General features: G+C 40.9%; 1 protein-coding gene and 1 non-coding gene across 3 annotated transcripts in view; one reads left to right on the top strand and one right to left on the bottom strand.

The window, feature by feature from the left end:
- Positions 1–2,629: 2,629 nt before the first annotated feature.
- On the bottom strand, positions 2,630–2,701 carry Trnae-cuc (transfer RNA glutamic acid (anticodon CUC)). Its single transcript has one exon. It is a non-coding gene; the product is annotated as a tRNA-Glu (tRNA).
- A 342-nt stretch (positions 2,702–3,043) lies between these two features.
- The window catches only part of LOC119441829 (5'-nucleotidase domain-containing protein 3-like), a 33,956-nt gene continuing 13,414 nt past the window's right edge, over positions 3,044–23,585 (top strand). Inside the window, exons 1-10 of one of the 2 annotated variants that reach the window (XM_049661653.1) lie at positions 3,044–3,276; positions 3,627–3,799; positions 4,728–4,802; positions 5,380–5,435; positions 5,898–5,988; positions 8,278–8,406; positions 10,760–10,817; positions 12,007–12,109; positions 17,672–17,782; positions 21,649–21,733. In XM_049661653.1, the coding sequence (XP_049517610.1) occupies positions 3,069–3,276; positions 3,627–3,799; positions 4,728–4,802; positions 5,380–5,435; positions 5,898–5,988; positions 8,278–8,406; positions 10,760–10,817; positions 12,007–12,109; positions 17,672–17,782; positions 21,649–21,733 (1,089 nt within the window). In that variant the 5' untranslated portion in view covers positions 3,044–3,068. The remainder of the gene's footprint in view (positions 3,277–3,626; positions 3,800–4,727; positions 4,803–5,379; positions 5,436–5,897; positions 5,989–8,277; positions 8,407–10,759; positions 10,818–12,006; positions 12,110–17,671; positions 17,783–21,648; positions 21,734–23,585) is intronic. The other variant, XM_037706462.2, reaches the window with a different exon arrangement.

The raw sequence follows: 23,585 nt of genomic DNA, 5'->3' as shown, positions 1-23,585 counted from the left end.
CCGGTTTCCTTGCGCCACCACCAGATGGCGCTCGCCTCCGCGCATCCGCGGCTACGGCAGTACCGGCCATGCGGGGGAAAGAAAAAAAAAGAACCAGAAAGCTCACCATCGCGCATCCCCGGCAGTGGCGGCGGCAATAAACTACAATGTCTAAATAAAGCTTTCCGTGTCACTTTGTGCAGACATTCGATAAACACAAACTTGTGGTTCGACTCTTTATGCACTCACAGAAGGCTTGGCTGTATATGAATTCCAACTCGTTGGATCTGCTGCATCTACTTTTTTTTTCTTCGTCTCTCTTATTTTGTCCTTGTTACGTCGAGCTGCTTAGGCATAGCTATGAACCCGCCCCAATTATTATTATTACTTCGTTTGAAGACACATATACACTTGACCGGAAAGGGAAAGCGAGTCCCAATTAGCTTGCTCACGTACCAGTCATTTGGAGGTATATGAGTGTAACTCATCGCAATATACAGCGTATATACAGGCAATGGCGCCAGACACAGACCTGTTTTTCTTTCTTTTTCGTCATAGCTGACTGACTGGCACTTTCGAGGGTAATCGTGGAAAAAAGGGTGGTTTAACCATCCGGCGTCAATATACTAGCATCGCTCTGTGCCCCTGGTCGCACATCACGGCGCTCAAACACCGGCGTTCACATCTATATATAGCTTGGTCGTAGGAGATGCCTCTACCGGAAGCTGGGTTAAGCAATATCCCCCCGCCTGCGTGCTACTCGAAGGTGGATGATGCTAAGACGGAAACAAAATGCCCACCGCCATGTGGCCACTCCATTTATATTGCATTGAGCAGCCCAATCAGGCGCGTTCACGGGAGGCTGGCAGTATAATATGTTGTTCCGCACTCGTCGCGTTCCACTCAAGTACACGTTTGCAGTACGGCAAGGCTCGCATTCGAACGCATACAGTATATACTGCGTACTTACGCACTTTCGTACCTGTCATTCCGACCGCGAACGCGGGCGCTCGAGCATTGAGGTCGACGGCCTAGCTGGAGTACGCGTGCACGCGGAGGCGAGCCAGACGGCTGGGAGATCGGCCCGGCGACGACTTTCCTTTTCCTTCACGGCGTTTACGAAAACGTTGTGTAACGAAAGTGGGACGGAGGAAATTGCCTCACAAAAAGGCTCGCTTCGCGTTGGCGCTCGCTGCTGCAGCTCCGCGCACGCGCGGCTGTTGCCGAACTTGTATTCCGCTGCGTGCCGTCGCCGGGACAGCGGCGCGCTCTCGGCAGCGCTGATCTCGATCGCATCGCTCCCGAGAAATTGCGAGAGCAGTCGCCCGGTCAGAAATCATAATCTGTTGGTTGCTGCCACATCCCTATATGTGATCCTCCGTTTCCGCCGAAATTGTGTGTGAACGCGATACAGAAATGGGCCAACACTTCCCGCGTGTTGTAAGGTGTTGCATGGGGTTCAGTTGTTCTCGGTATAATGCGTCGCGTAACTGCGGCGCGACCGCAGCCGTCGCATCGCTTGTATTTGTGCCAGCTGTACATAGCACAAATACGATCCACCGAATGGGCGAGACAGTTATTGCGATGCCAATGGACTTTCCTTTCTTTCATTGTTTTTCCTTAGCTGTAAACAATGAAACCTATATAGCTGCCTGCTTATCTACGCACATCTTGTCAAAATTTGTGAAGCCACTGCTCGAGTGACCTTACATCCTATTTCACGGGCAGTGTACTGGTGCCCCTGTTGAATCATGCATCGTGAATACATCAATGCCCATAGATATCGAGAAAGCCAGAGCTCCATATTCTTGTAACATTCGAAAATCTAGGCGTGCCACATGGAGCAGCGACGCAAGGCCGGATGATAGACCTGGACATTCACGGAGTGATTAAAAATAGTTTGGGCGAACACTAGTACATACGTGTTTTGCGCATTAGGGACCAATAATTGGAGAAGTTCGCACATGTATGTTTGTATTTGAAAGCACTGCATCGAAGAAAAGCTCGAACTATTGCAGTGTCATCTGCATAGTCTGAATATAACTTGACTGTTACGTTATTCGGTAATACGTTTCCTCGGCTTTAACGTTGGTGAAGCCCTCTCTGAGTGATGGTATAAGCATATGTTCCACACGTTCGCCTTATACGTTTTCCCGGATTCCACATTTTATTTCTGCATTCCAGTGAAGAAAAAAAAAACGTTTTAGAGAGGTTTAATTGGTACGGTTAGGGTGTGTGATGGTAGGGATGGTAAGCCAGCCAACATCAAGCAAGTAGTCACGTCGCCATCATGATATCACGCAGCGACCGCTTGTGAGTATTATGGGCCGATTAGTGGTGGGTCATACCCATAAGCGGGAGTGCGCGCGCGCGCGCGTGTGTGTGGTATAGTTTGAATCAATGAATTGCAACCAAAAAAGGGGCACGCACGCTGCAAGCTTTCGCGTGGAAGAAGACTCCTGAGCTCGTTGGTTGCACAAACAATGGTTTCCAGCAGAACGTATTCGTGCTAAGACAGTACCCAGTACAGTCTACGTTTAGCCTATCGGGAACAGCTGGCGCGTCAAATGCATGCTTCCTCAGAGAAATTTGTGCCGGTGTCTAGCAATACGCTTTAAGAAAAAAAAAAGAAGAAGCGGTAAAAGAATCTTTCCGACACCGGGAATCGAACCCGGGCCTCCTGGGTGAGAGCCAGGTATCCTAACCACTAGACCATGCCGGAGACGGTTGTGATTGCAATATAAAATATTTATATACTGTATAAAAAAAATTTTAATAAATATGTTATGCATTATGTTTTATTAAGCTAGTGTACAAGCTAGTTACCATGTTCAGTACATTTGCTCTAACGTTTGTAAGCTGCTTCAAGTTAAAGCCCCTCCATACACGTTTTCGCCGACCACGACAATAATTGGTGCGTACAGTTTATTTGTTGTAATTTGTTACTACGGTTGTAATTAGTTTAATGATTGTGACAAATTTATTTCTGGATTTGTTGGCGTTGTTAACATGTTTGCAGCGATAGTTTTCAGAACAGCCTGACCCGATTTTAAGCTTGGCCACACTGTCGCCGCAAATCAAACGCAATCATGGCGGCATGTCGTCTGCTGGGTAGATCTGTTTGCAACATCAAAAAAACTAGTTTTGTCTTGCAAAATCAGTTGAACCACACAGTACGGTCTGCCCGGAGCATTCAGCGCTCTTCTAGGGATGGCACTGAGGCGTTTGACGACAGCGGCGTTTATTCACAGACGTCTCTCCTCGAAAAGTATTTGAGTGCCAAGCAAGCGTGCGAGGGTGCGTAGTTTACTTAGCTTTGGTAGACTACAATTCCTTTCGCTGGCGCTCGGCATTATGCACGCGCCTTACGAGTAGGGTAGGCAAACTCAACTTCCTTAGTGTGACTGTAGCTTACTGGCGCTTCTTTTACTGCACGACAACGTCGTCCCATCTTCTGCTATCATGTCATTGACCTTTCTGATACAGGGGTGACAAGTGGTGTCGCATTTCTGGTGTCTGATGCGTGAGATACGTGGGCACGGGGCTTTTCTTGTTAATACTTTGCATTCTTTCCAAACATATTGCTTTTGGTGTTTTCTTGTATTTATCTGGCTGCGTAACCTCACGATTACGTCTGTTCATTACAGCTTTGCCAACGCCGGAAGTGAACCCCTTCGGTGTATTCGCCAATAATGAGCTGGATATATCACAGATCGAAGTGTATGGCTTCGACTATGATTACACATTGGCTGTGTACACAGAAAAGCTTCACTACCTCATTTATGACCTTGGCAGAGACTGGCTGATAAACAAGTTCAAGGTGACGTTTCCTTGTTTTCTTTTTTTCTTCTTCTTTCTTTTGTTGACTTCTAGATGCTCTGTAATAGCTTTTAAGGTTATGAGGGGGAAAAAAAACATGTCTGACATGGCTAGTAAACATTTATCCTGACTGCAGATGTTACATCTAGGCTGATAAATGTAAAACAATGGATGCTTGGGATAGTTGGTACCACAATATCAATAGTACAACAGTGCTAAATACATGGATGAAAAGCACACACATTGTCTGTGTGTGGGTGTCTTATGTCTTTCTTTTTGTAAATGACTTTTGTGCTGCTGCACTGTTGACAAAAGTATATGTCAATAATATAATTGGTCTGGCAGAGAGAACTTATTTAACATGGCGTAGTTAGTATTAATACTGCCATTATCACAGCTGTCAAAGCCTGTCCCTAACCAGTATTGTCATAAAAAGTGATTGGCAATACAGATTTAACATGTTTTTATCTGATGTTGAAGCCAGTGTACACAGATCATCTTGACACGTCGTATATCAAGATGTTATGAACTGTCAGAGTATTTTGAATCACACAGCAAGCTAGCCCTAGTTTGTCACCATCTCTCTGGTTTTTCTTCCCCAATTGAGTGCCTGGTTGCCAGGGTTGCTGTTTTCCTTAGATATGACACTTTACAGCATTGATTCTTTTGTTTTGTTGCTTTGGACATGCACTTTTTAGCTACAGTGCGAGAATATAATGAAAGACAAGAGCTTAGCATAAGCGTTTAGGGTATGTATAGGTTTCTTTAAACTTTTGTACCATGGCTACTATAAAGTTGTTCTAACAGTGTAAGATGTGCTGTGACATACGGCATCGAACAACATGGAACATCAGATGTACTACAGCATGTCTTTAGTACAAAACCTTGCTGCCTTCTGTTGATGTTATCTTACATTTTCTCTCTTGCAGTATCCAAAAGACATTGCACAACTCGAATACAGGCCTGGCTTTGCGATTCGAGGCCTCCAATATGACATGAAGAAGGTGGAGTTGACGATCAACTTCAATCATAAGTTGCAGCAGTGTCGATTCTGTCATGCTCTTTATAGGCTCTGTGGATATTGGAGGAGGAGGGTGGCAGGGTGCATGTGTAAAATGATTCTATTTCACCACAGGTGACACTTGTGGTACAATTTTCAAACAGTGTATTGCTGTAGATTTTGTAATAAAAAATATGTGTTAGCTTTTGAGAAAAGAGCTAAAGCTAGCTCATGCTTTGGCCAAGACTTCATGCTGAAAAAGCTGAACGGTACCGTTTAAAAACGTACTTAGTATAATGAGGCCCGGGCCTGTAGCCCAACACACTGTAGCATAGGACAGTCTTTTCTGTCTCCTACACTCTTCATTGCTCAACAAAGATTCATTCCTGCAGAGCTTGTGCAACATTGGTGCATTCCACCTTTCTTTTTTTGAAACCTAATCTTGCTGATCAATGTCCATGCCTTTCGTATGTCATCATGCAATAAAGGACTTTCATTGAGGACGCTGCTACATGGAAAGAAAAAGAAACCTGTTCTACATCCTGTCGTCGTATGCTGATATGTTTTTCTGTATTTGATAGGGCGTGCTTATGAAGATGGATCTCTTTCACCAGATACAATTCTGCAGTGTTTACAGGTACCGTGTCTCAGTTGCAAGTCTACTTATTATTATAACAGCTGTGTCCATATTTTGTAGTTCTTCGCAGGGAGCCACTGTTCTCGATTAGCTTTTTTTTTTCACTTTCTCTTTGTCATATAGCCATTCTTTCCTCACTTTCAAAGCTTGAAGATTGTTTTCTAAGTTTGTCTTGTAGATTGTCTTCTATGTTGTCATTTCACCTTTTTTTAGTCTAACCTCACTTTTCTTTAACCCAAATATCAAACTTCATTTGCTTGCTTATGTAGTTATCATTTGCCACTTTAGTTGTCTGCCTTGTACCTCATCTGCAATGTCTCTGACCTCTAACCACAGCATCAAATGCTGCAACCTTAAGTTACTGTGAAAATGTGAAGGCATAGTCTCTATCTTGCTGTATTGCATGGATACATTTCTGACATAAAGGAATAAATGACAGCATGAACTGCTAAAACTTTTCAGAGGCCTTACACCACTCAGCAGTGAGGAAGTAATCAACACCTATGGGGGATCGTATATTCCCCAGTACATGATAAGAGGCAATGCGGAACAAGTAAGTACACAAGCATGGCATTCTTTAACCTTTATAATGAGAGAAGCGCACAATTACTTATCCTATCTCTTAGCATCTGGAGACAGGTACTAGCAAAGCCAGCTATCCTTTTAAATGCCTTGGCATTTAGTAGCATTCATATCCTTAGCATTGATGCCATCACGAATCAATACCACTTGGCTTGCAGTCATAGTAAAGGACCTGGAAATTGAAAAAGATGCAACACAGTGAGGATTTAAATCCAGGACTGCACATTCCGAATGGAGCACTCTGCCTTTATGCCATAGAAGGTTGTGCCATCTGTTTTCATGTGCAAGTGTTTAAGAAGGTGGACTTCCTTCCCCCCCTTTTTTTGTAATGAAAACAGAGAGAAACATATCAGAGTAGGCATGTGCAAAATCATTGTGCACATCTATTTTCTCATATATTGTCTTATAGACTTTCAAAACAAAATTAAGCTTAAGAAACCAGTCCAATTTTGCATTCCAACTTTGCAATTCCTTTACCTCAACGCCCCGTAGGCAACTGCACAAGGCAGTGAATTTGGTGGCATCAGATTAATTGCGGCTTTGTCTGTCCTGCATGTATCTCGTAAAGCAGTTTTTTGGGGGGGCTTCAGCATTCTATGCAACTTTGATGTGGGCTGTCGCTACAGAAAATAAAAGGGAGAGAAAAGCACTTGAGCAATAATGGGCCAGTTTTATTAATTTTCATCCTTTGTCACTGTCCTGTGCAGCACCCCACCTATGTTATCATGAGTCACCTGATCAACAGAGCTGTGCATGTAATAAAAATAGAACAGAATCTGGCAAGAAGAATTACTACATCATACGATTGAACCTTGATATAACAAGCATGAATATAATGAATTATTGGATATAACAAAATAAATCTACAATGTTTCTCACCGATACCAATGTATAATGAATACATTATGAGCACTGTTTGCTTTCAAAGCCATGTACCACCTAGTTCACCAGTGAACATTGTTGTAACGAATATATACTTATAACAAATAAAAAATATAATGACAATGTTTTCATGTAGGATGCGACTTCATTATAATGAGATTCAACTGTGCAGACCCTGGTTTCTTTCCCATAACACCAGTTTTAATTGTTGTAAGCCGCTTCACAGGCTGTTTGAGAGCATTCTTTATGCTGTCTGACTGAGGCCTGTTTGAGCGAAGTACTTGGCTAGTGTAATGAGCGCAGATTGCAGTTGGCCAGGCTACCCCAATGTCTGATCATTTCATTGTAACTGCTGTTTCTTTCATTATGTCCCTTTTATTACTCATTCAGTGACAGTACAGAGAGTGAGGGAGTTCTGTACTGTCTAGTGTCGTGGAATTATGGATGTGCTCACTGGCAAGGCTGTGCATTGTTTGGATGCATGCCAAGCTTAGTGAAGGCCATGTTGAACAAATCTTGAAGTGCATCAACACACAGACAAAAGGTTTCTGGTGTGCTTCAAGTTCAAGATCTGTTCAAGATTAACTTTAACCAACGAGCCCATCTCACGTCATGCTTTAATGAAGGCCAGATCTGAGCTTGGGTATACGGCAAGCGATGCAGTTCGGATTTGTAGTGACTGTTAATCTGCTTAGACACTTCCAGCTTGGACACTTCCAAAGTCCCTGTAATCCTTCGGTTGGGTACAATATATTCAGTCATAAAAATGGTGAACTGTAGCATCAGAATTCTCACCATTTAACAATGATATTTTCGTACATGTGGAGACATTTGGAGCTGAAATTTTAGCATGCACGTGCGCTACAAGACTGATGGCTGGAAGCAAAAATTTTGTACTGGCAGCTACAAGGTTCTTTAAAGGCATTTCTTTAGAAAGTTGTCTTGCATATGTGTTTCTCATCCAATGATAAGTGTAAGACAGCTTATTTCTGAATAAATAGTAATTAGGCAGAAATGAATCAGGTCTTTGTTAGCCTTATGGCTTGTGTGCATGACTGGGCACTCGTGGCTCAGAACTTAACTCATTTAATTTAGTATATTACAAATTTACAAACACGCACGAGCGAGCCAGGGTAGTACAAGTGTTCACTGAGATTACACAGCAGCATGAAAAGCTTTCACAGCCTAAACGAGGAAATCATAGGTATAATACTACCACAATATGGCTAAAAGCTTGTCATGCAAATAGCAAAATTATTAAGAACATGTACTACACTTTAAGCTATCACAGGGAAGTGGGGACAGTAAAGAGTGGCTGGTAGACTTGCCATGAAGCTTCTGACACAGAAATCCTTCAGTCCGGCTCTTTTTGATGCAGGGAGCTCGAATGAAGCAGCTCAATGACCTCTTTTCCGTTCCTGAGATCTGCCTCCTGTCTAACGTGACTGAGTACTTTGAGCGGCACAACATTGCCTACAACCCAGAGATTCTCTTCTTTGACATTCAGGCAAGTATGCTTTATGAGCTTTGAGGTAGGCTTAAAGAGACATTAAAAAAATAATAAATGCAGCGATATTATGACATTACCCTTCTTCAATGCCAAAAAAAAGCAGCTCTTTACTTGAGAGGAGGCTTTGTAAGCCAGAAAGGACGCAAAAATGAAAACGAGGTAATAACATTGCCTTGAGGTTTTCACATCAAGTTGCCATAACGTCATGTATTTTGTCGGCTCAGGCCTAGTTAACTTATATATATATATATATATATATATATATATATATATGTATGTATGTATGTATAGACTACGTTGTACTCTAAAAGAGTCAACGACTGAACTTTGCAAGTTTGAAGAACTTAATGTACGACAACAGCCCAATATGAATAAATACTTTGAATTCTGTGACATCACACTGATGTACCAGTGCTGAAAATTCGGTGCAAGATACAGAGTGGAATTTTGACCATTTTTTTTTTCAATTACTGAGCATTTACCATAAACAACTATAATATTGATTTGAAATCATACTTTCTTAACCGATAAATGAACTGAAAGTCAGGCTAGTTTGTCTTGATTAATTTTCAAGCAGGTTTTCCAGCACAAGCAGTGACATGCATGACAAAGAAGCACACACGGACCGCGCTGTTCGTGTGTGCTTCTTTGTCATCCGTGTCATTTCTTACACTGGAAAAGCTGTTTAAAGATGCATACTTGATTAGTTTATACTGATTTTTTTTTCATTTCAGTTTCCCTTTAACTGTTATCTTAAAATCATCATGAAAGCTCTTTTTCCTTAATGATAATAGTCATTGCTTTTGCAGTGTTAAGCAGATTTTGAATTTAAACAAAGTTTCATTGGAAGCACTTCCTTTTGTCATTAGGTACATTCAAAATACAGGGAATGTCAGTGCATGTGTTGGTGTGGTTTAGGTTAATAAAAAACCAGTCTTCAACAGGATTTCTGTCATTACTCCATCCACTGTTGTTACAAACTATATGCTACTGTGATTTCTGATGTTGTATTGTATCTCAAACTATGAGGGTCTGTTCCAAGCAACGTATGTTGTAGCTCCCTTTCATGATTTTGTTGCAGTTCTTTAATGATATTTATTGTCTCGTTACATTGACGTTACATTCTCTTCTTGTTTTGGAATACTGTCAAAACCTTAAACATAATACAGTCAAACCTTGAGGACAACAATTTAACGAACTGAAATACATCAAATTATTGGATATAATGAAGTAAATATATATGCTCATTAGAAATAAGTAGACTTCCGTCAATTCGACATCTGTTAAATCACTTTCCGGTTAATTTGGTCCCAATCGAAGGTCTTAGCCGGCGACCGTGCTTTTCTATATGCCCAAACTTTCGGTATTTCTATCCTAAAATTGGCCTTCGCCGAATAATCTGAATTCAACCAATCAGGATTTATGCACCTGACCCCTTTTGTAGCAACTTGTCTCGGTGGAGCTTAGGGGACAGTGAATGCATTGAACCCACATTAATTTCCCATAGAAAATGCCTATATTCAGCCTTCCCTGGAAAGATTTTCAAGCAAAAACGGTTGCTCACAATGTCTGGTTACAGTGTTTACCAAAATCTAAATCAGGCTATTCTTTTTTTCTTCGATGAAAATTTTGTGGTAAATTACCTTCGTGTATTGATACAAAACCAAAACCACAATCACAGCATTCTTATATTTTACCGCATAACACAACTGTATTGAGGCAAAGCAGACTTTAAAAAAGGAACCATACAGTGAAGATGAGTTTAGGAAACCAGCCGCCATTGTCTAACACTTGTGTAGGCTACACACATTGTGTAGCCCTATTTTCTTGCTAAAAAATCGGGCGCGTGTTAGATTTCTACTTTGTTTTGGAACTTTAATGTCATTTCTACATCAGCTTTCTACTTTTAATTGTAGAAAGTGGGGGCGCGCTCGATTCAGAAGTGTGTTAGAACAGGGCAAATACTGCCAAATTAATCAGCATTGTGTTCTGCTGTTTTTTTCTGCATCTTCTTTAATTTGCCCTGCTGCATAATTATATCAGTTTCATCAGTCCTGTCAATGTTGAATTAACGGAAGTCGACTGTTCAGTATGTAACGAAATCATGCTTATAACGAATATTTCATACAACGAAGGTATCTTTGTGCTAGATGCGTCTTCATTATAACGAGGTACAACTTCTTTCTTTTTCTATTTCGTCATGGTGATGTCTTAAATGTTGAATAATATATAAATCTTCCACAGTTGTGAAATGTGTTCAGCAGCATACTACAAGCTCTAACTGCAATGAGATGTCAGTGCAATAGTTGCCTGTATGATTTTCCTTATTGCTCTCTTATCTTCTTTTTAGAATGCCATTTCAAGCATTCATCCGGTGATCCACAACACACTCAATGAAAGCAACATTAGTAAGTGCTGGTTGTTCATTTATGCTACTAGATCTTAATACTACATACATGCAGACGTTTAGCAAACGTATTCAGCTACCTCTGGGGAGGCATATGGAATCGTGGTGTCCCACCTCTCTCTCTTTAATCGTATTATTTAGGCTGAAGACATGCCAAGTTATGAAGCAATAAAATGTAAATAACCTTATTTTCATCTTTTGTTTATTTCTTCTCATTCTCAAAATAAAATGCTGTAGGTGAAGGCATGTAATCAATTATGAGTACACTTGCACAGATAGTTAACAGTTCCTGGTTGGCCAAATTATTCGCAGTCATGTGGAATGCCCCACTGTGTATTGTTCGATTTTGTAGGTGAGCAAATATCAGAGAGGTTAATTAAGACCTCTTGTTCCCTTGCATCCTGAAACACCCCCTCCTCTATATTCACATTGTTAGCTGATAGAGCTTGAAGAAACACTTGCAGCAGGACATCTATACTCATTTTGCCTGCATAATGCAAGACCTAGGTAACAAGAAGCTTGGAGGATGTTGTCAGTGTGTACTACGTTTCTGTCCAGTCCACCAATAACAATATGAAGAGCTACAATGTACCAAGACTTACAGTCCACACTTGAGTATAACTCCACATAATGATCAGCAATTTTAGGAATATGAACATTTTCATCGTTTCTATGCTAAACACATAATGATTATTTAGTGGTTTCCTATCATATAAATTGAGCGAATTCTGACTTTAAAAGAGCGTGTTTTGTGTGTAGCTCATCGATTCAGAAAGAATTGGAATGTTCTAATTCAGATAATAAATGGTTGCTAGCCAAGTTTATTGATATAAACACTTAATGTGGCACACAAAGCAAAAATGGTACTGAGACTGAAAAAACGGACAAAAACACGTGGTGTAACACGAAACGGACAGCGCTCGTGTCATCCGTTTTTTCTGTCTCAGTCCCGTTTTTGTGCTGTGTGCCGTATTATGTCGCTACTAATAAAGCAAATGGCAGGAGTCTCTCTGAAAGTTTCCTTAAGTGTGGTGTGACGATTTGGTGCGCATTTGTGGGCAGTGCAACGGGCTGTTGTCAGCACACATGATGCAGGTGGAAGCTATACACACGGGGATCGCCAGATTCTACTCATTGCAGAATAAATAAAATCTGCTTACTCACTGCTTGTATTTTTTTTTGTCTCCCAGATGACTACTTAGAGAAGCGTAGAGAACTGGTAACATTCCTAGAGCGTTTGAAATCAGCTGACAAGCAGATGTTCCTGGTGACCAACAGTCCATTCAAATTTGTGTAAGTGTGCCTCATTGATGCTGACAAACGTGCACTTTATTTATCTGTTCTAGTGAAGAAGGTTCTCGGCATCTTGAGCTGCTAATTTGCATTGTTGGTAGAATCGCTCTTCCACAGCAACTGCCTCTTCGGAGGTGTCTTGCAGACCTGTAACATTTGTTTCCAAGTGACAAGTTTGCACTTGCTTTGTTGGTTTAATCACGTATTTGAAGCTGTAATGCCACCATCTTCATAATTGATTAAGGAACACAAAGATGAAATATTAAAAGAACACTAGATAAAAAATAATTTGAGATGTATTAGTCAATTGCTCTTCAAATATACAAAAAGGAACCACTCATGTCATGAGAGGAAGGATGATAAGCCAGAAAAGGCCTTAAAACAAAAGACAGGCAGAGACACCTCCTTAATTGCCTTTACCTTTATCACAGAATGCTCAACACAGAATGTGTAATGCGACGTTGTCAAGTCTTTTTGGAGCAGCGATGGTTACAGCATCCTGCAGTGGTGTTCTTGATGTCATCTTTTATGGGCCTTAGATGTTCGGGTAATCGTGCGTGATATCGGCTTCATTTTTCGTTGGGGGGACTCTAGGGTTTTGGTGTGAAATTCAAGAACCGGAACTTTGGCCTTCATTTTCTATTCTAATATTGAAACAGTTACCTTAAAATAAATGAAAATAGAGTTTTGAAAGGATACTTTAGCTGTCTAAGCTGATTTAGTGTTTCTCTTTATAATAATTGGTAGATTGGTAGTACTAGATGCCCTTTACATCTGCCTGTCTTTTCCTTGGTGTTTTGTGTCTTTTTCATTGTGTGGTAGATTACACTTCTGGAGTACCAGAAATGTCAGTGTGACTGTGTGCGGAGTCTCGAAAAGCCGCAAAAATTAAAGATGGGATTTAAGTGCCCCGTGCTAGCTCCTCATGATGTCATGAGATTTGGACAGTCTTCTCAAAGCTCTTTACTATTTATCGGTGAACAGTGATCACATTGCATGCTAAAGGCGCCGAAGGCTCGCTGTAATGAGTTTAAATATATTTACAATATATTTACACTGGAACCAAGACCGCCAGGCCAACACCTTGCTCGCGCCAAAAGCCCAGACACACTTCGTCTTTCTCGCGGTGGCTCGTCTCTTTAGCATCTCTAGATGGTACCGTAATAATATGGCCCAAACGTTCGAAAGTACTTCGAAATACATGATGTCATAGTAACATTTCGGTGATGCGGCTGAGGTGCGTCTTTAAAAAATGCTTTAATGATTAAACAGACCTAATGTCACTCTTAATGTCTCTTTAATAAAGGCCCATAAAGAGTTCCTTTATTATTTATTCTGGAGGGAAGTAAGGCATAAAGTTGATGGAAATTTTGAAAATGTTTGTCTAATATAAAGTTTATAAAATTTGGGACATCTTATACGAGGTTTTCCCCCTTGAGGAAGCAAAATTTAATTTAGAGAATTCTGTTGGACCAAGTAATTTTGTGGAACAAGGGACCGCCATGTACGTCTATATTTGTTTTTTTTTTGTTTATGTGGTGACATTAAAAAGTGTAAATAATTTATTTATTTTATTTATTTATTTATTTACAATACTGCCGCTCTCGATCGAGAGCATAACAGGTGGGCATATTGAGGGTACATTGTAGAGTAAAAGTGAGACGAAAGAGAAAAAGAAAAAAATGTATCTATACATATATATGCCTAGGAATGTACAATTGCGACATACATATTTACTCGTGTGATTTGCAACAGCAACATAAAAGACGGAAAAAAGTTTCACTGAGTAGTACGTATACACTTAATTTGAACATGAAAGAAGAAAGCGTACCAAAAAAAATTACACGCAGAAAATAAAGAAAGAAAGGCAATCAAGTGATTAAAATATCTATATATATCCTTTACGATGAGACAGTCAGCCTGTTCAATTGCGTAAACATGCTGTTTGTCAATTTAAAGTTAGTGCCTCTATTTTGGTGCGGAACTCAGAGAGAGTGTTAGTGCTTGTTATATTGCGATCTAATTGGTTCCATTTTCATATTGTAGATGGGAAAAATGAGTGTTTAAATGCGTCGACCTTGTGAGAATATTCCACCAATGTATGCAGATGCTTATGTCGGCTTTCACGTGACTGTGAATAAGCGACATTTTTGGAATGGTCAATTTTATAAGTACTATGAAGAATTTGAAAAAGAAATATTAATCGGGACTTTACCGCTCTAGCTTCTAATGTCTGAAGGCCAGAGGCAACCAACAGGTTAGTAGGGGAATCTGTACGTTTATATTTGTTATGAATAAACCTCACAGCCTTACGTTGGACAGTTTCTAGTGTTTTAATGTTAGTCTTCGAATGCGGAAACCATACTGTATTAGCATACTCTAAAATAGGTCTCACGAAGGTCGTGTAGGCTAGGAGTTTGGTGGACGGAGGTGATAATTTTAGGCATCGTTTAAGGTAGAACAGTTTGCGCAGCGCTATGGTAGTGATGCTTGTTATGTGAGTGTCCCATTTCAGGTCAGATGTTAATGTAATACCTAGATATTTGTGTTCTATTACTTTTGCAAGGGGTTGGTTATTAATAAGGTACGTGTAGCAAGAGGGTTCTTTCTTTCTTGAGACGGTCATGGTCACGGATTTTTTTACGTTTACTGACATCTGCCAATTATTGCACCAATCTGCCAGCATACTAAGAGATCTGTTAAATAGGAGGTGATCATTGTGACTGTTAATTTCTCTGTAAATAATGCAGTCGTCAGCAAATAACTATACTGCACTCTATGTTACTGGTCATGTCATTAATAAATATTAAGAATAAAACTGGCCCAAGCACAGATCCCTGCGGAACTCCGGATGTTACTGGTACATTTTTAGATGGCATGTTTTCGATTACTACGAATTGGGATCTGTCTAATAAAAAGTCTTTAATCCAGGTGGTTATTGCCCCTTTTCCAAGCACGGTTTCTAGTTTCGCTATTAGTTTTATGTGGCAGACAGAATCAAATGCTTTAGCTAGGTCAAGTAATATCAAATCAATTTGACTGTGGTTATTGATAGCACACGCAAGGTCATGAACTACTTCAGTGAGCTGAGTAATGGTTGACAAACCGCTACGAAAACCGTGTTGATTAGGTGATAAGTAGTTTATTGTCTCTAGGAAATTAGTGATATGTTTCAGAATTATATGCTCGAGCAACTTACAGGATGTACTTGTTAATGATATTGGCCTGAAATTAGACGGCGTGTCTGTGTCTCCCGATTTGTGGATTGGAGTTACTTTAGAGACTTTCCAATCGTCTGGTAATTTGGAAGTTAAAATTGATTTGCGAAAGATCAGGCCAAGGTACGCGCTACATAATTCCGCATATCTTTTGAGGAAAATATTAGGAATGTCATCAGGGCCATTAGCCTTTTTGGGATCTAGTTTTAGTAGGAGGTTAAAAATTCCGGCATCAGTGATGTCTATGGGATCAATACTCGCATTAGTAGTCGTTCCTAGCGGAGGTAGCAAGCCGTTATCTTCCTTAAACACTGAATGAAAAAAAATTGTTAAATTCATTTGCTCTAGCGGTGCTTTCTTCTGGCGAGGGCGTGGACGCAGAGGAAGAGCTCACACGAAAATATCTCCAGAATCTTTGCGGATTACTTGTAAGAAGGTTCGGAAGGGTTTCCTTGAAGTACTGTTGTTTCGCTTGTCTTTTCTTTTCTTTGAAGTCTGCAACAGCGGCAGCTAGCTTTGAATTTTTACTTGGGTCACTAGCACTGTTTTTAATTGTACGGCGTAGCCGTTTAACTCGTCGTTTTGCGTGGATGACTTCTCGAGTTATCCATGGGTTGTCTGACCGGGGCCGTTTACGCTTAAGAGGTATGAAGTTACTCATGCAATGAAGAAGAATGCTTTTAAAATAGAGCCATAGCGTGTTAGCAGTTGTAGATGTTTCCAAAGCCATGTCAGAAAACGATTTCAACTCACGCACAAGATAAGTCGATATGCTACCGTCGTCAGCTCTTGCAAAGTTAGGCACATTTACTACAGGTGACAAAGTTTTTAATGTACTATGTAATGGTAGTAGGCATAGTGGTATTTGGTGATCTGATATACCCTCAGTAATATGAACCTGGATGTGACTTGCAGAAAAATGAGTGCTAAAAAATATCAAGTCTAGGATATTTGCTGTGAACCTTGCGTGCGTGTAGGTTGCAGTACGACTTGTTGAAGGTTGAAGTTAAGTATGAGGTCAACTAGCGCATTCTAGGCAAATTATGTGTAATGCATAGTAGCCCAGTTAAAAGTCTGGAAGGTTAAAGTCTCCCATGAGGATGACTCGAGAGTTGCGTGCGTGTTGTTGCATGAATTCTTGAAGGGCCTCTGTGCACTCGTGACCCGAGGACGGACTCTGGTAAACGCATCCGGTTATTATTGGATTGCCATTGCACAGAATCTTGCAAAATACTGCTTCAGCTTCCTCAACCGTTGGCAGATGCGCAATAGGAATGGATTTTTAATTAGTAGGGCCACGCCCCCGCCTCGACTTGATCGATCTTTTCTAATCACTGAGTAGTTTGGCGGTGCGATAATGCCTGTTAATGAGGATTTGCATCATCACATAACGTGAGAGAAGCTCTCCTTTTTAATGAATGTTCATCTGAGTTATTGGCTCTGCCATGCCCCATGATTAATTAATAATTACGTCCGTATTAATCGTTTGTGAACGTTCGCAGCTAACAAAAACCCTGATTTTCCCTCGATTTTTCTTTAAAAATTAACACCCGACTTTTACCCTCTGAATTAAAACAAAAAACAAAAAAAAACATAATCTGATAATGAAGGACCCTACTCATAACACACTGTGCAGGCTTGGGATGTGGAATTTCACAGTTTAATTTTAATGTTTTTTTTTTCTCTCCACAACTGAAGGGCTTTTACTTGTTTCTGCACTACTACTAACCACTTGCTTGCCCTGTCTTTTCCACTAATACCTGTGCATTCCTTACTTCTATTTTTGGAAGTTAAATATTTTTTTCAGGCCTGCCTGTTTGCTCAGGCTAATTAATTATGAAGTTATGAAGCTATCTCCAGATTATGAAGCTATCTCCAGCAATAAATTGGATTTATTAAACCCAGTGTTTATGATCAGACTTGGCTGGCTCCTTCCAAATTATTATACATTGATTGTCAACCTACCTCCTGTACTGTTGAGATGAAGTTAAACACATATGAGCGAAATGAAGCACGTGTGCTGTTTTGTCAACTCGCACAACTTCAATGCCTGATGCACACGTGCAACCAGTAGCCCAACGTCCTTCAGATATAACTCTTTATGTAGACACACATAAACACTACTTGGAGAGTGAGTGCATGTAAGGATGTGCGAAAGTGTGTGTTCAAGGTTCATCCAAACAAGTTGCAATCCATTGCAGCACTGTGAAGTGCAGATGTCTTTTTCTACATGTACAGATAGTTTACTTTATCGCAGTAGCTGCAGCTTCTATCTTGGTTTAAACATAGTATGTTCATGTCATCATACTCGGATATGTTTTTATGTTTTCATATGTTTCTGCAGTGATGTTGGCATGCGATACATGATTGGCCCTGAATGGCAAGACCTTTTTGATGTAGTCATCGTACAAGCAAGGAAGCCTAAGTTTTTCACCGATCAGCACAGGTATGTCCAGTTATGTTCCACTGGCCTGTTGTGTGGGCGCATTTTTTTTTTTTTTTAAGAAATGGGCTATGTTGCCCAACTATTTTCTTGGCATGGTAAGTCCCGTGTGTCAAAATTTAAATTTTGCTGCACAAGGACGGCTTTACATGTTTGACTTCATACAACCACAGGCTTGTTTATAGTGCCAGATACATGAACCAGCAGAGCTGATCATTAAGACTAGTGTCATGAGAGATTTAAAGATAAAATGCAGAATTTTATGTGAGCATGAGAAAAGCCACTGCTTAAGCTTGCAGAACATGCGTAGCAACCAATGGGCATTGCACAACTCAAAACACATTTGGCAGCTAGTATATACCAAGAAAGTGTAAGAGTGGGGTTGAAGATTAATATGCAGAAGACAAACATAATGTTCAATAACCTGGCAAGGGAACAAGAATTTAGGATCGCCAGTAAGCCTCTAGAGTCTGTAAAGGAGTATGTTTATCTAGGTCAATTACTTACAGGGGACCCTGATCATGAGAAAGAAATCTACAGAAGAATAAAATTGGGTTGGAGTGCCTACGGCAGGCATTGTCAAATCCTGACTGGGAGCTTACCACTGTCGTTGAAAAGAAAAGTGTACAATCATTGCATTCTACCGGGGATAACATATGGGGCAGAAACTTGGAGGTTAACAAAGAAGCTCGAGAACAAGTTAAGGACCACACAAAAAGCGATGGAACGAAAAAGGTTAGGCCTAACATTAAGAGACAGGAAGAGAGCGGTGGGGATCAAAGAACAAATGGGAATAGCCGATATTCTAGTTGACATTAAGCGGAAAAAATGGAGCTGGGCAGGCCATGTAATGTGTAGGACGGATAACTGGTGGACCATTAGAGTTACAGAATGGATACCAAGAGAAGTGAAGCACAGTCGAGGACGGCAGAAAACTAGGTGGGGTGATGAAGTTAGGAAATTTGCAGGCGCAAGTTGGAATCAGCTAGTGCAAGACAGAGGTAATTGGAGATCACAGGGAGAGGCCTTCGTCCTGCAGTGGACATAGATATAGGCTGATGCTGACGATGATGATATACCAGTTTGCCATTCTGACAGACTTGCCTTTGTAAATGTGGATTAGTATCAAGAGTGAAAAAGAGCTTCTTGATGTAGGCTATTTTTCGTGGATTTTCAGTTTCTGAGTGCAAATAGATATGAACAGCCTTTGTAAAATCACCCAGTGAGAATTCCAGCGCTGATATACTACAGTTTAGGTCAAATATGAAGGCTTGCATACAATACATTATTAGAGGTCCGTTTAGCACATCATACTCACTATTCAGAACCAGAATTGGTTTTACAGAGCTCATTCTGTCCCAGAACAAGGTTGAACCTGGCAGAGAGCTCATACTATTCATTAATAGCAACACTTGAATGCATTGCTGACAATATAATTTGCACTGTGTGCTGGTGTGCTGTGCTGTGTGTGTGCACCACTGGTGGTATTGGTGAGTGTACAAAGTACTCAGTTGCTATCAACTCGCACCTTTGGCTATATCATTGGTTTCTGTTAGCAGCCTCTTATCATTGCAGTGGCCAGCAAAACCATGTTTCATGTTCTTCACGATGTGGACACAGCAAAAAAACAGACATCCACTTTTTGCAGCACATTCTTAATCGCACCGATAGCACCAGTGGTTATCAGTAGATGACATGGACGTTATTGTTTGCTGTGCACTCCCATGTTTCTTTTAGCAGATCTGAGTTGTATGACCTAGTAATGCTTTAGTTATGCTTTGTGTTCTAACTAGAGGATTGTGATATTGACACGTGTACTTATTTATCCTTTTTCTGGGGACTGCATTTCACCCGCTAAAACTTAAATTTAAGACAGAAATGTGACTCATGTACCTCTAGAAACAAATCATTCACTGATTTTTCACAAGCAGAAAATTGCTACAAGAGATGGTAGTTTTGTCACTCACAATTTATCACCAGCAGTTTCTAAAAGCATCGTGCTTTGAGGTTTTCATGTAGCAAGAACACAGACTTATTGGGCAGAAATTTAACTCTAGCACTGTTGACTATTGTGAAGTTTCTTTCACATCCTCATATGAATGTGTTGAGGCTAAGTATTGTTGCTTCCCCAACAATTTTTTGAACATGGCTTGTGTCCAAAGTTTTTTTCAGTGTAGGGTTCTGGTGACGAAATCAGTTGGAAGTTGGCGCCTGTCCTGTCCTTGGCTGTCTTTTATATGGAGCTATTCCTAAGATTGCATTTCTTTCCATTTGACGCAAGAAACAGACTTTATTCAGTGTGCCATGTTTGTAATTGAAACACTTTTTATTCAATGTTGCACTGGAAGAAACATTCACTTGTATATTTTATGTAAAGAAGTGTGCATGCATTTATTTTGAAGCAATGTTCATGCATATGTACACTCATTTCTGCATCCTAATGTGAGTTAGTGCTACTTTCCTTTTCAAGAAGGTGTCGGTGAGCAAAATGCTTTTTTTTTCTTAGGTTCTTGTCGCCGATTTCTGATTGAAAACTGAAGTTATGTCTTTGTGTGGGAGATATCAGACAGGGTGGCAAGATGAATTGGAGTTAGCAAGCAGACAGCCATCTCAAAATAAGCCCAAATATGTCCTTGGCTTGCCAAAAACTGTCCAGAAATCAAGCAGAATATTTCACCTAAGGAAGTTGAAATTTAGCTATATCGAATTAAAACAATCTTCTTCATTGTATTCTTCATAAATGTTTAAGGGCCCTGAACCTCTCTTTATCAAAATGTAGAAATGCAATTGAAGTGGAAATAGGCTATTTCAGAAATACTTTGCCGCAAAAAGTACTTCGATGCGTTCAACAGAAGCGGAGTTACTGGCAATCAAACATGGCTTCCGTAGTGCTCCCGTTCCTTCTTCAATGCCTTCCACTGCGAAGGCTACGGTAGAGTGGGGCGTGCCCACAAAGCTCCGCCTTCTAAATGTCACTGTGGCACGCAGTTCAAATTTCATCCTTGACTTCCAATTTTGGTGCCTACGACATGCTAATTGTAACCCAAACGAGGTTGTCTTACGAGCGAGCCGCAGTGCGCTTAGCCATTGTACATGTGGCGGCACCACGCCACGGCCTCGGCATCTACGCCGCGTAGCCTACCGCATCAACCAATAGCAGCCGTCTAGGGGAATGTGCTTTATGATGAAATAAAGCACACAGAAGAGAGTGAGGAACATGGCTTCTGTTGAAATGAGAGCGTTTGAGAAAAAGGTGACTTTGCATTCCGCTTCTGAGCCCCATACGTCGCACACGAGTGTAAAATTTGGCTGAGATGTTCACAGCAGCATATGCTATCTGCTGAACGTGTTTTTTCGCCAAGCCTGAGGGGTGGTTCAGGGCCCCTTTAAAGGTATGGCTTGATCTGCTATAAGCATTTAGTTATAATCATTGCACATAGGCTGCTGTCATTGATTATACAGCTAATTGCACTACCATAACCTAGGATACAGTGAAGTATTGGTACCAGTAGCTTTTGGTTTGCTCTTCTGGTTTCCCACAAGCTGTACAGATCCAAAGGATTGCTCGAGTGTATAATCCACCTGAAATCCCAAAAAACTCATAAGTGCCCAAATGTATGTAATTATATTATTTCTTAAATTTATTAAGCTTGAGTGTTAGGGATTCCAAAAAGCTGTGACAAGCTACTGAACAGCTTGACAAGCAACTTGGTGAGAGCAACGAAACCAAGCTTTTGTAATAATGAGTAGCACTGGTCACCCTTATAGCTTATCTGCCACAACCGAAGGAGATAAGGCCAACTTCGTCAGCTTTGATGCAGCTTATCACTTTTAAAGTGCACACACATGCACTCACCTGCAAAAACCTCTTCTTGCAGACCGTTCCGTGTGTATGACCCAGAAACGAAGAGTCAGCTCTGGGAGCGTGTCACCAAACTGGAAAAGAACAAAGTCTACATTGAGGTTTGTGGTGGTGGTGGTGTTACCTCTGATAAAATTTGTGATTTTTTCTTGTTGGGGGGTATAACATCACGAAAGTGTCAAAATGTAGTGCAAGTAGCACACGGACACAGAAGAGCAATGGGACGTGCACACAGTGCAAACTTGCAGCAACTTTTAGAGCGCAGGTCTTAGATGCTCGTTCCTGCGGTGAGCATCGGCGTAACCAAGCGATCGAGCACAGCAAAGGATGAAAGAGCGAATGTGGAGCACAGTGGGGGATGAAAGACGCGAGGAGAAAAGCAGAGGAATAGGGTATGGTGAAAACATGAGAAGAAAAGCGTAGTGTGGCGACGATGACTACGAGATGGCACAAGAGTAGTGTGTGTCATCTGGGATGCCTGTCTGCGGCGGCTGCTGTGAATCGCGCCCCCGTGTCACCCACGCGCTGCCTCTCGTGATCTCCAGATTAGTGAGGCAGTCATGCCACACTTCACTTTGTTTGCAACGTGCCGCACGAGACAGATTGTGCACGCCAGCCAATATATTGTGAAATGAAAACACATATAGAGCTGCGCTCAAATTTCACATTAGGCAGTATCGTAATCATTGGTGAATTTTTTATTCCCAGTAAAGAGCGACACTTCCCGTCATTCACCCACAAGTATAACACATAGATGTTAATGGTAATGTTTATTTGTTATCTTTTGGCTAAACATAAGTTCTGTGATGTAACATGTGGGATGTATAAGTGTCGCTGTTTCCCAGGAATAACATGTCGTTGGAAGGTAGCTTTGTGTGCGTGTGTCCTTACCCACCCTGGTAGCCTAGTGGCTATGGCATTGCACTGCCGAGCTCATGTGTGTGCACACAACCAAGGGACCATTGCCACGACCTCATCAACAAACGCTTCATTCATAAGCACATGAAATAGTAGCCACAACATAGTGAAATGTTGTTCGAACATTGGCCATGCCAGCAATTTATGCGTTGTTTCAGGGTCACAGGATACACAAAGTGCTTCACGTGGCCTGTGCCCCTTCTTGCATCTTGCGCGCCTACAGTGTCTGAGGCTGGCTGAGGCAATGGATGTGTCACCGCGTGACCAATGTATCTTTGTTTTACTTATGCCAGAGTCCGTTTTCTCAAGACTGTCACTGTTATCAAGTTGTTGCTTGGCACAAGACATGCCTACAGTCTCTGAAACTTCTTGAACATTTTTGCTAATTCTATAGCAAAAGAATTGCTGTCACATTGCGCACAGCTCGCAAATAGTGTTGTACATTCTCAAATGTATGTGAGTACCAGTAATTACTCTGGAATGTACGATAAGACTTGTAAATAGCAAACACAATTAGCCCGTTATATCAAATTCGACGGCAGACGACTTTGTTCACCACTATTGCAGAAATGTTGTGTGTTGTTTGTCTTTCTGGGCACAAGTTTCATTAATAAATAGCCAGATTTTTAGTTCATACTTTTGGTAGTTTTTGGTTTTTCACCATCACTATAATACAATATGAAGTATATATAGACCGTCACAACACAGATTGATACATGGGTGCAGCATTAAAGTAAAACATCTCAAGAGCCATCATACATTTGGGATTAACTGTTTCACGTTCAGCTAAATTTAATTAATGAATATGCTACTATATAGTTACATACTAGCAGTGAGCATGGAATAACAGCAATGTGCTTTGTGGTGCAGGAAGTGCAAGTTGAAACTTTCATGCTGATAAAGTGTGTGTATGATAAAACAGGTGCAAGTGCAACAGCAGGACAACGTTTACACAATGTACACAGCCTACCACAAAAATTTTCATAACATGGGAGCTGCAGAGAAAAGTAAATGAGGTTGTTGTTTTTCAAGAAA

This window comes from Dermacentor silvarum, chromosome 2, assembly GCF_013339745.2.
Source record: "Dermacentor silvarum isolate Dsil-2018 chromosome 2, BIME_Dsil_1.4, whole genome shotgun sequence".
Lineage (NCBI taxonomy): Eukaryota > Metazoa > Arthropoda > Arachnida > Ixodida > Ixodidae > Dermacentor > Dermacentor silvarum.
The sequence above is the reverse complement of the archived record's forward strand: the minus strand, read 5'-3'. Positions and strand labels throughout refer to the sequence as shown.